The 12,327-nt window shown below is 48.1% G+C and overlaps 1 protein-coding gene and 1 long non-coding RNA gene across 7 annotated transcripts in view; one reads left to right on the forward strand and one right to left on the reverse strand.

The window, feature by feature from the left end:
- The window catches only part of SNX18 (sorting nexin 18), a 149,634-nt gene extending 140,922 nt beyond the window's left edge, over positions 1–8,712 (reverse strand). For 4 of the 6 annotated variants that reach the window (XR_012030115.1, XM_072824622.1, XM_072824621.1 and 1 more), the window contains exon 1: positions 7,063–8,711. Coding sequence is in view for 4 of the 6 variants with exons in the window: in XM_072824622.1 (XP_072680723.1) it covers positions 7,063–8,668 (1,606 nt within the window). In the remaining 2 variants the exon portion in view is untranslated. Of the gene's footprint in view, positions 1–7,062 lie in introns of all 6 variants that reach the window. The other 2 variants (XR_012030114.1, XM_072824619.1) reach the window with 2 other exon arrangements.
- A 435-nt stretch (positions 8,713–9,147) lies between these two features.
- Positions 9,148–12,327, forward strand: part of LOC140632526 (uncharacterized) — a 37,631-nt gene continuing 34,451 nt past the window's right edge. Inside the window, exon 1 of the long non-coding RNA XR_012030131.1 lies at positions 9,148–9,974. This is a non-coding gene — a long non-coding RNA (uncharacterized lncRNA). The remainder of the gene's footprint in view (positions 9,975–12,327) is intronic.

Consider the following 12,327-nt stretch of genomic DNA (forward strand, 5'->3'; position numbering starts at 1 on the left):
AGGGAGTAAAAATGACAAGTAACACTCATTCACACTAAAGTTTAATTAAGCGACAACTACAAAATCAACAACACAAGGCTGTTTCTACTTTTGAAGAGAAGATATTACTTAGAATTCAAAGAGAAGTACACTTTGTAGGAGGGAAAATCCATCACAATTTCTCTCTTTTGGTGGCTCTACTAACGACATCGCCAGAGAGAATTTCTCCAGCTGGCCGCCACACCTCAGCTTCCAAATATCTGGGAGCTCTCACCATCAGGCAGGAGGCCAGGTAGTCATCACTTTAATGCTCACAGCACCTGGTAGGGTAAGCCCTCAATGTACGTTTGATCTGAACCAAAAGTTCATAAATGCACATCAACTTGCCAGCTATCAACATCAACTGATAAAGGATTTTCATGCTCTCAGATTACAAAATCACATAAGCTAATAGAATGCTATTGAAACTAGCCTGAAACAAGGTCTAAATGTTCATCCTATACTTTCCTAAGTATTTTATTTTCAATGATGGATGTTGCTATTTAAAAAAAAAAAAAAAGGTCAATCAACAAACGATATCTAGGAGGTCCTGAGTCTCTTATTTACAGATGAGGGAAATGAAGCTCAGAAACAAAGTGATTTGTGTAAGAATACAAAGAATTTAGAGGAAGGGAGTAGCTAACTGACAGGAGACAATTTACACAAACCCTTTAATGTGAACAGCATACCAATGACTCTACATAACACTGGCATTTATTTCTGTTAACATTCTTTTGGTGTGCAGTACAGGCCAGCCATGTTAAAATACAATATTTAACTGCTATACCAGTGACTTACTGGGTTTTTATACTTTTGCCTGTAATTCTGGTGGCAGTAGGCTACCAAGACAGAGGATAAGATTACTACAATTATCTTTTAAAGAAGAGTGCTTATTTTAAAAGTACCTTTCTACTTTTGAAAATTAAGCATTTAGTGAGTAACTACTGAGACCAGTAACATTAATCCTCATGATAACCTTATGAGGAAGCATTCCTACTTTACCAACGAGAAAACAGACTTACAGAGATTAAAAGAACTTGTCCAAAGCTCCCCTCACACCCACACAGTGGTTCCCAGATTCCACACTGGCCCACAGTGAAGAGATTCTGAGGATGGAGCTCTTGGCTTATCATGAACCACCCGCCTTTGTTTGTAGGGTTAACTAAGCTCCCTTGTCAGACTCAGCCAGCCCTATCTCCTCTGCGTAGCCTGGGGACGGCTCTCAGCAACCTGGCACAGGGCTTCTCTGCCAGCAGTCAAAGAACTCAGTGAGGATCAGAGTCCTGCCCATCCCTCCTCCAGACATGAATCTAGCCTGTGCTCTGTAAGTGAAGGGTGACAAATGGTACAGGTCCTCTGAATACAGTGCTCTAAACAAGAGCTAAGCTTACTGTGCCATTTTATTTGTGATAATCATTTAACTTGTGGTATCACAAAATTTCACAAATAGATGGCAAATTAAATCAATCTTCATATTAAACTTTGATTTTAAAATACTTTGAGACAACACAGCAATAAATTTTTATTCAGCCTGAGGAAAAAGAACATTTCTTAAAGGAACTGTCATGTTTATAAGGGAATTGACACCTTCTCACAGAATTTCTTCATTGTTTGGGTTTTTGCCTTACTGTTTGGAAATCCTGAGATGACCAAACAGAAATGTGTGCAGAGGACATTTCCCAATAAGAAGGGGAGTCCAAATAAGCCAAGACTTATCTGAAGAACATGAATGGGGGCGCAGGTACCAGCCTCCTTTTGATTCTGTTGTGAGCAGCCTAACAGGCCAGGATTCCCCAGTGTGATTTCAAGGATTCATGGCTGAAAAAAGAAGTCTGGGAAACCAAAGGCAGGATGCTTTGAGCAGTATCCCCACTGAGCTTCACGGCCAAGACTGACTGTGGCCGGTCACACTGACACTGTAACCAAAGAACTCAGTCATCTACTTCAAAACCAACAAAGGTAACCTCATTTTTATTAAGAAAATACAGATAGGGACAAAGGTTATGGCTAGAATTGAAGCCTCCTTAAAAAACAGCTGGAGTCGGATGCAGGGGAGAGGAGAAATGTGTTCAATTAAGATGGAGCTAAAACAAAACAAACAAAACAAAAAATGAATGACCTCAATTCTAGACCAGAAGTTTCAAAATAAATATGAGTTTGTAAACAGCCCGCTTATTAGACCTTTTCTCTGTATTCCTGGCACCACCCTCTCAGGTCTATTTTTAGCCACAGAATGGGGAGCAGACAGGGAAGGGCTAACTGTGGCCCAGCATTTACCGTGGCTGCCCTGCCAGGACTCTGGCTATCTTTAATTAATGTCTGAGGGATATAAGACGGACCCTACCCATGGTGAAAGGACGCACAATGGTGAAACTCTACCCCGCAGAACTGACAGGCCCACGACTGGTGTACCATCCCTGAGGTCCCGGGGCTATGTTTTGTTGAAAAGAAGGCTCCATCTGGAACATCTACCGAGGGCAATGTGGAAACCCTGCATATTGAAGAGTACAGAAAACAGGGCTGCCTGTTTATCTAGTTCTGTCATCCTGCTTCACAGAGCCACACTATATTTTATCCACAAATCACTTCTACATGACCTATACCTTTTCTCAAAAATAAAGAAATTTCCTTAAGTGACTCCCTCCTGCTATCTAGTCCTCATTCCTAAATAAAGATGAAACCAACATTTACAGTCCTTCCCTTTCACTGTTTCCCCAGAAGATAAGCCTAAAGCTTTTAAACCACAACAACTCACTGCCATACAGATTAAGCTTTATTAAATATTAGAGATTAATCATATCTTTGGAAACAGACCCAAATAAACTAAGAAACTGATAGTGAAACAGATTCTATGTACCCCAAGCTGACCAACATCAGCATTCTTAAGGCATACTACAGGCAGGGATGATAAATGGGAGGAGATAAAATGCAACCATTCCAAAAAAAAAAAAAAAAGAAAGAAAATCAGACCACAGCATTACAAAGCTCAGCAGTGACAGACATGTGACTAGTCAGGAATCAATGAGCCGCCTATGAACAAAGAATTTAAGAGAATCCTGTTAAGACAGAGCGAAGTATGAATAAAATTCAAACACCTTCTGAATTCCCACCTCCTATACTTTGGACTACAGCAGACTGCCTTCTTCCTACACTGGACTCCATTAACCAAAATAGCTCTATTCATCTAAGACTCCAGGAGTCGAAAAAATTCGAATTCTAGAATTCTCTTTTAGCTAAGGAAACCATATGGCTGGCTTTCCTTGCTTCTACAGAAAGTACTTACGCTAAAACCATTATTAAGTTTAAACAATGGTTTTAGTACTAAGTATAGTCAGAAAAATGCCGGTCGACCACACTTAAGAGTATTTGAGTTTCCCACCCTCGTTCTGGAGCTGGTTTCCTCAGTCTCAGAGGTCCATTCTGAAACCAGTTGTCTTTTCTGAATGAACAATGAAGGCGGGATGCAAAGCAGATGAGCATCCTCACACCACAGAATATTACTCACTGGGTGAGTGCCTGGGAAGTTCTGCAGAGAGAGGGCTGGCAGGGCCGCTGCCCCTGCCAGTCTGTATTACTTAAGCCTGTGTGGAAAGGAGGGGGTGCCATGAGATGACCAAGTGAAAAGAAAACCACCTTGAGAGTCTGTGCAAAGGTTATCAACTGCTGGAGAACTCTGCAAGCATGGACAGTTAAACCATGGCAGCACACCGTGGTCCAAGAGAACCTTCAGTGATGAGAGGGTCTGTTCTGTATCCGTCGTCCAACGTGGTAGCCACTGGCTACAAAGCACATGAAATACAGCTAGTGTGATCAAGGAACCGAATTATTTTATTTTAATTAAATTTAGTCATATGTGTCTCACAGATACAGCACTCAACAGCACAGGTTTAGAACGCTAGGAAAGCTGACCACAGCAGTCTCCTGGATAAGAAAAAAGCTCAGAGACTAATAATGGTCCTGTCCTTTCCCCTGGGAATTAAGGGGAGAGGGACACACACACACATACTTAATTACCTCCCCTTAACTGTGTTAGTAATTAAAAAGCACTTTCTAATCATTTCTTTCTCATCTGAATGTGGACCTAACATATGATTAGAACATGTAAAATGTGGAAGTACTGAAACTGCTTTTCTCTTCCTGTCAACAATGAGAACTTAAGGGTAGAAATTATTTTGAATTTTGACATTTCTAAGTTGAAATATAAACTCTGAACCAAGTACTTAAACAAAAGATAGTTTAGGGTGCTTAAAGATGGTTATCATTTTTTTTCTTCTTTTTGTTGTCCTCTCAAAAGTCACAGTAAAATCTTTGATGTGATTACAGTTTGAGACCTGAGAGAAAAAAACAACCTGTCAACAAAATCCCCAAGTGCTCAGACTAAAAAAGATTCATTCCAATAGCAACTGTGTAGTTAAGTTGGGGCGGGCTGGGGGGGGGGGGGGGGGGAAGCTGCTTTTTGCAACCACACATTCTGAAGATCCAGAACAGATTTAAAAAGCTTTAGCATAACTTATATTTGTCTCATCTGTATTCCTAAAAATCGCCAACATTAGCATCCTTGATAAAAACTGGCAGTAAGCAAATGCTTTTAGTCTTATGCATTGTACACTACAGCTTTAAGTGGCAGTACTTTCTAAAGACGTGTCATCTAGGGACACACACTCCCTGTACATTATACACCAAGGTTACAGCAGAAACAAACTATACTCAGTATCAACTGATTTTCTTTCTGAACTTCTTAAAGATTGTTTAGTGCCCTTCAATCTGTCTAAACAACGTAAAATGGTACTGTTTTTTTTTTTTAAGATTTTATTTATTTATTCATGAGAGACACACACAGAGAGAGAGAGAGAGAGAGAGAGAGGCAGAGACACAGGCAAGGGAGAAACAGGCTTCCTGCAGAGAGCCCAATGTGGGACTCGATCCCAGAACTCCGGGATCATGACCTGAGCCGAAGGCAGGCACTCAACCACTGAGTCACTCAGGTGCCCAATGGTACTGGTTTTAATGAAGTTTTTCAAATCCCAAGAAATAGAATACAATTTTAGTTCTAGGATTTAAAAAAAAAAAAAAAACTACACAGTTTAATAAACTACAAAAACTACTGCTGTAAACTCAAAATAGACCTTAGAACAAAGATCATACCTTTTCTAATAAACAGTTTCGACAGCAGGACACTTGACAAGGCTGTGTGTGATCAGAGTAACAGTAAAGTCAGTGAATGAACTGCTGCCACCCTGTAGCAGCCAGTCACCTGGGTCTGCCTGCAGATGTCTGTACCTGTCTCCACCCTTTCAACTATTCACCAACAATTTGCATAAACTCAAAAAATATGTAAAAAAAGCAGCATGGGTCCAGGTTGCTATAAAACAATGGTATTTAAATACAAGATCTTGCATAAAGACTCAGAGTCAGTCCCACCAGCCAAAAAGTCAAGGAGTTGCAGCAATTTTTCCACAAAAAGGCCTAAGGAATGTAGATGCAGGTTCAATATGGTTGCTCAAATAGCTAATTCAATCTCAGACTCCATTTGACAAAATGTAAATTGCCAAGAGTTACTTTTCTCTACCAAAATGAGTACCGTAGGTGCTTCAAGATACTGCATTTTAGTAGGGCCAGCAGGATTTGGAAAGACCCCCCCCCCCCCCCCCCCCCCGGTGAGTGAGAAAGACTAGTCACACACCTGGACAGGGGAGGAGCGCAGCAGAGGGAAGGTAAGGAAGCAAGACAGCTGTCTCCTAAAGTGTGAAGGGCTAACATGTGGACAAGGAATAGACTTACTCTGTGTGGTATCAGGGAAGAGAAAAACAATCGAGACAGGCAAATTTTAGTTCAACGCAAGGAAGAGTATGTCAGACATCAGGGTTGTTCATAATTGGACAGGCCCACCTGGAAAGGCAGTGAGCACCTTCTTACTGAAGGCCAAACCTCAAGAGCCCAAGAGGTTTCCACTATAATAGGAAGTTAGATTAGGTAACTCCCTCCACATTGCCTCCCTCCTCCCCACACTGAACAGGAGACGTTGTTCACAGGCACCACCACCTCCCTAACTCAGACATGTCCGGATTCTCTCACTCCAGGCTTTACCGTTCTAATTTATTTTCCAAGGCGGGGGGGGGGGGGGGGGGGGGAAGGGGGGACCTGCAAATTTTTGTGCTTTAAGAAAAGTTAGGGATACTAACACCTAATGATGAGACAAGCTTTGACAGCTGGGCAGCTAATTCACCGGAATGCCAGAAGCACTGCCCTCAGACGTGATATTCAGATCCTGTGCATTCTTTGTAGTTTCCCTACATCATTTTCCTAAATAATACTCTTTAAATTCAGTTAATAGACCCCGAACTCAAAATGACTGAGCTGAAAGAGGCTTAATTTTCTTAAAACTTCCTGAAATCAGAGTGAGCCTTTTACCTCATTCTTCAAAGGTTACAAGCAAGAAGCCTATGCGGGGCGTTCTTAAATTGCTAGAACCTCAGAGAACTGGTTCTAATTCCTCTTCCGAGCCAGGAATTGAGACATGTGTAAGGGAGACGTGGGACTTACCTCTACTTGCAGATATACATCCATCCTTCCCCATTATTTCCATGCTTCCTGAAACCCATCACTAAGGGACCCCGCAGTGTTCAAATGGATGCCTGACTCGGTTTGGGTCCTCTTCTAATTCTACCCTAGGCCCAAGATTACAGATCCCAGAAGCTCATTACCCGACTATTCAAACTCTAAAATGATAGCACTGTCCTAAGAAGTACTCTCAGAACTCTCCCTGAAGAGCAAGTACCCGCTCCCTGTCTGAAAATACTTTAGGGAGGCAGCTACCTGCCCACAATCGATCAAGCGCTCGGGAAAGAAAACAAAAAAAAAAAAAAACAAAAAAAAAAAAAAAACAAAACACAAAACCCAGGCCAGCTGTCCACATCCCGGCTTGGTTCCCAACCTGTAGGTCACTCCCTAGGTCTGAAACAGACGACGGTACTTCCGTCCAAATCATCCCCTCCAGCCTCAACAACACATTCCAGATCCATCACCATCTGCCGGGCTTTTTACCTTTCTGAACGTGAATGATGTCAGGGAAGTTGGCCAGGTGCCCCTGGTAGAGCGCTAACAGGTCCATGACGGGGTCCAGGTCCTGCCTGGGCTGCTCGGCAAAGAGCTCGCCGATGGCGTCGTAGGCATCTCCGGTGAAGGCGATGGCCTGGTTGAGGCCGGCCGAGAAGGCCTGCTGGTCCAGCTCGAAGGCCTGGCTGAGGCCGCGGAAGGACTGGCCCACCTTCTGGTACTCCTTCTTGAAGCCCGTCACCTGCTTGCGCGCGAACTCGTTGGCCGTGTGGTTGAGCTGCAGCGCGCTGTCGTCCATCTTCTTGGTGAAGCACTTGAAGCCGTCGATCTTGCTCTCCACTTCCTGCAGGTCCAGGGCCGCGGCGGGGGGCGTGCTCAGGGTCAGGAAGAAGTTGGCGCCCACCATCTCGTCTTTCTCGGCCTTCCTCTTGCCCTGCTTCCAGGCCTTCTCGTCCGTGCTGCTGGGGCAGGTCAGGAAGTGCTGGAAGACGTCGCACTGCGCCAGCACCGGGTGGCTGGCCATGTGGTTCATCCACCAGATGAGCCCCTTCCTGCGCTTGGAGATGAAGTCCTCCTCGAAGCGGCCGGTGGCCTGCTTCTCGGGCAGGTGGGGCACCGAGATGACGGGGAACTTCTCGGCCAGGCGCGCGTACAGCCAGTCGAAGTGCTTGTAGCGCCGGTGCACCGGCACCTGCGTGTGCGTGGGCACCAGCTTGTAGGAGATGTAGCTCTTCATGCCCTTGAACTTGGTCTGCTTGGTCGGGTCGTCGATGGTGCACTGGAAGGGGTACGGGTTCTCCTGCCACTCGGGCCCGTAGGGCCCCAGCACCACGCACAGCTTGTCCCCGTCCTTCACGAAGCCCGACGCTTCGCCCAGCACGAAGGCCTCGCCGCCCGACTTGACGAAGGTGGAGAAGCGGTTGAGGTTGCGGCTCACGGTGGCCGAGCTCTTGGCGCCCGACGGCGGGTGCTGCGGGGCGGCGCCGCCGCGGGCGCCCAGCGACAGGTCGGAGCGCGTGGACAGGCGGTAGCGGCCGGCCGCGCCGGGGGCCGACGAGCCGTCGAGGTCCGGGTAGGCGCCGCCGCCCAGCGCGCCCGGCTCGTCCGCCACGGTGGAGCTGTCGTCCCACTCGTCGTCCCAGTCGTCGTCGCTGCCCTGGCTGGCCTGGTAGCCGCCGCCGTAGGGCTGCTGGGGAGGCGGCTGCAGGGCGCCCCCGCCGTACGGGAAGCCCGCGGCCGGCGGCTGGAAGGCGGAGGCGGGCGGCGCGGCGGGCAGGGGCAGGGGCAGGGGCAGGGGCAGGGGCTCGAAGCCGCCGGGCGGGACGTTGGCGTAGCGAGCCGGGGCCCCGGGGCCGCCGTCGCCCGCGGGGCCGGGGCCGGGGCCGGGGCCGGGGCCGGGGCCGGGCTCGGGGGCGCGGATCACCTGCACGTACGAGGCCGGGAAGAGGCCGCGGTCGCCGCGGCTGTTGACCCCCTCGAGCCAGCCCTCGATGTCCTGCTCGCTGCACAGGCTCAGCACCTCGTGCTCCCGCAGCGAGATCTCGCCCGGGTTCTCCGACCTGAAGTCGTACAGCGCCCGCGCGCGCAGCGCCATGGTCCCCGCGCCGCGGCCGGCGGCCCCCGACTCCCCGCGCCGCGAGCCCCGGGGCCCGCCCGAGGGGCCCGCGGGGTGGCCCGAGCCCCGCCCGGCGCGCGCGCAGCCGAGCCCCGAGGACAGCGCGCGGTCGCGCGGTCCCGCGCCCCGGCCCCGCCGGTCGCGCCCTCCGCGCCGCTCGGCTCGCAGCGCCGACTGACTGCCGCGCTGGGCCGCCGCCGGGCGGGGGCGGGGCGGGGCGGGGCGGGGCGGGGCGGGCGGGGGCGGGGCCCGGGCCCGCCGCCTCCCACGTCCCCAGCGGCGCTAAATCCACGGCCGAGCGCCGCGCGCCAGGCCAGAGCAAGCGATGGCCGAGCCGCCGCGCCCGCCGGCGGGGCGCGCTCGGCGGCCGCCACTGCCCCCTGCAGGCGGGGGCCGCGCGGTGACGCCGCTCGGCGGCAGGGCTGCCCCCCCTCGGAAAGCCGTGAGCTGTGTGTGGCTCTCAGCTTAACAAAAATTAAAAAAAAAAAAAAAAAAAAAAAGAAGAAGAAGAAGAAGAAGGAGCAGTCGCGAAAGGACATCAATATTCGCCTTCCCGACGAGCTTGCCTCCCCGCCCGCTGCGCGAGCGCTCCCAGCATGACTTGGCCTCGCACCTGGGACTCCGCCGCGGCGCTCCGCTCCCGCTCGGGAGAGAAGCAGGATGCCCGGGCCCGGCGCTGGCCGCTCCCTTTCTCTGCGGGCGAGGAGGGCAGGAGGAGCACAGGAGCCACGGAAGGAGGGTGTCGGGTTCGGCAGAGTAAGATGCCGAGGGCGGCGGAGAGGGTGCTCTTGAAGAGGGGCGTCGGTGCAGGAGGGTTCACCACGAAGCTGGTCCACACCTGGAGCGCTGGCCCTTCGCACGTGTCCCTCCTCCCCCTGAGACCCCCAGGTGGCGTGGTGGATGACAGCTTACGCTCCGAGGCAGGCTGCTCCGTCCCAATCTGCTTTTTATTATTATGATTATTCATGAGAGACACAGGGAGAGGGGGGCAGAGTCCTGGGCAGGGGGAGAAGCAGGCTCCGTGCAGGGAGCCCGATGGGGGACTCGATCCCGGGACCCGGGGGCACGGCCTGGGCCGAAGGCAGAGGCTCAACCTCCCAGACGACGCGCCTCCGATGTGCTTGCTGACACCGCCGAGCTCGTGACCTTGAGCAAGTCACTTAGTGCACCTCCCTCCTGCGGTTGTGATGGGGATTTTATAATCATGTAATCCTTACTTTGCCGATGAGAAAAATGAAACAGAGTCTTACACGGCAACTACCGTACATGGGGAGCACAGTTCCAGGTGTTTGCTGCGCTGTCATTTGGGAAAGCAAAATCCCTGTCCTCCTTCATCCTAAAACATCACAGTCCCAGGCCAGATGCACCAGAAAGGACCCCCGTGCGCACAGCCCGACTCCTGATCTGAGATCAGTGATCATCTCTCTCCACCCATCTTTGTCTCGCTCTATTTATGTCATCTTTAAGATAAGTACAGTTTAGAAATCACTTCCTGAAATAGGAACTCCAATCTCCAAAGCTGCCTTGTTTCACATCTTCCTCTCCTTCAGTGTGTCATTCGCCCCAAGCTTTTTCTTCCCATAATTATTACGCCTAGCCTAATTATTCCTTTGAAGACACCTCTAATTAGGATTCACGATTCATATGTCATTAATTTCAGCCTGTCCTCTGACCCTTCTCCAGCAAATCTGGGAAACAGGCCAGAAGAGTTTACAATTATTGTAAGGAAGGGCTGTGGTATTCTAAGCATCTTGCCCAAAACCACCAACCTCGTATACCAGAATTACTCCCACAGTGTTTATCCCTGGTGCAAAAATCTTAATTCAATCCTGTAAGCAAATTCTGAATTACAACATTTTTAGCTGAAAATTCTGGGTTAGGATCCTCTTTACAGTAAGCAACCAGAGGTCACTGAATTTCAATGTCAACAATTTATGTGGTCGGAAACATGAAGTCAACGTGTATGAAACATCTAGAATACCATTGATTTTACTTATTAACTAGGAGAAGCTAACCCAGAATACTGAGAATAAATACATTGAATTTCACCCTTACTATTCATCTGGTAGTTACCTTTTTAGGTTAAAAAGTTCATTTTTTAATTTTTTTTTATTTTTTTTTATAAAAAGTTAAAGTAATATGAAACTTGCAGTTGCTTCAGGTTTTGAAACAGAGAGACAAAAAAATCTATTTCGGGTATGAAAATTCCAGGAATTTGAGGTGATTGATGGCTTTTACAGACTGGCTGGACTGCTCCTTAGAAACAGTGGTTGAGAACTACCAGACGTCAGAGGTTGTTTGCTGTACCAGTACATAAGCAACTGTTCAGTTTGTGGGAGTCTGGAGGAAGGCCAGGCATCAGGCTTGGTGAAGAACAGGGACAGGCTCTCTGTGGTGCCTGGCTACATGGCACCTGAGTGGCTGGAAATGCCCATTAGGATCTTGGATATTTTATTTTTTTAAGATTTTTTTAAAAATGTGTTTATTCATGAGGCACAGAGAGAGAGGCAGAGATATAGGCAGAGAAAGAAGCAGGCTCCCTGTGGGTACCCCAATGCTGGACTCAATCCTGGGACTCTGGGATCATGCCCTGAGCCAAAGGCAGATGCTCAACCGCTAAGCCACCCAGGCGTCCCAGGGTCTTGGATATTTTTAAAAATATGCTCAAGTGTAACAATTCACAACTGTTCGCTCAGGGAAGTAGATATAGTGATACATTTTTAAAAGATTTCTCTAGAAAATGAAGCATATTTTGCATGATTTAGGGTATGTAATACTCGTTATGACCATCAACTATTTCTATTTCATTACATTTTTGTAAGAACACATCGTTAGGGAACAATAAACGGCTCTAAACACCCATATTTTCACACTTCTTCTTTTGGCCGGAGAAGTCTTATGTGGCCTGGCCCCTGCCTCTCTTTCCAATTCCTTTCTTCCACTAGAGTGAAACCACAGTAGTTTCTTTGTTATTCCTGGAACAAGCCAAGCACATTTGTGTGCCTCAGATTTCTTTAATAGACCTTATTTTTTTTAGAGCAATTTTAGGTTCATAGCAAAACCGAGCAGAAGGTACTAGAGATTTTCCATATGCCCTCTCTTCACGCATATAGCCCCTTCCCCACTATCAACCTCTCCAGTCAGAGTGGTGCATTGGTTACTGTTGGTAAACCCACAGTGGCACATAGTTACTGCTCAAAGTCTGTAGCTTACATTAAGATTCAGTCTTGGTGTTGTACCTTCTATGGATTTGGACAAATGTATAATGACATGTATCTGCATCTATCAGTGTAGTATCACGCAGAGTAGTTTTGCTGCCCTAAATCTTATCCGTGCTCTACCCATTCATCCCTTCTACCCTCCTAACCTCTGGCAAACACTGATCTTTCTACTGGCTCCATTGTTATGCCTCTTCCTGGGTGTCATATAGTCGGAATCATACAGTACGTAGCCTTTTTAGATTGACTTCTTTCACTTGGTAATATGCATTTAAGCTTCCTCCATGTCTTTCCATAGCTTGATAGCTTGATAGGTCATTTCTTCTTAGCCCTGATAGTATTCCGTTGTATGTATCACTATTTTTTTTTTTATTATTTACCTAACTGAACAACATTCTAGATTTTGGCAATTATAGATGA

The sequence above is a fragment of the Canis lupus genome, chromosome 4 (assembly GCF_048164855.1).
Source record: "Canis lupus baileyi chromosome 4, mCanLup2.hap1, whole genome shotgun sequence".
NCBI classification, from domain to species: Eukaryota; Metazoa; Chordata; class Mammalia; order Carnivora; family Canidae; genus Canis; species Canis lupus.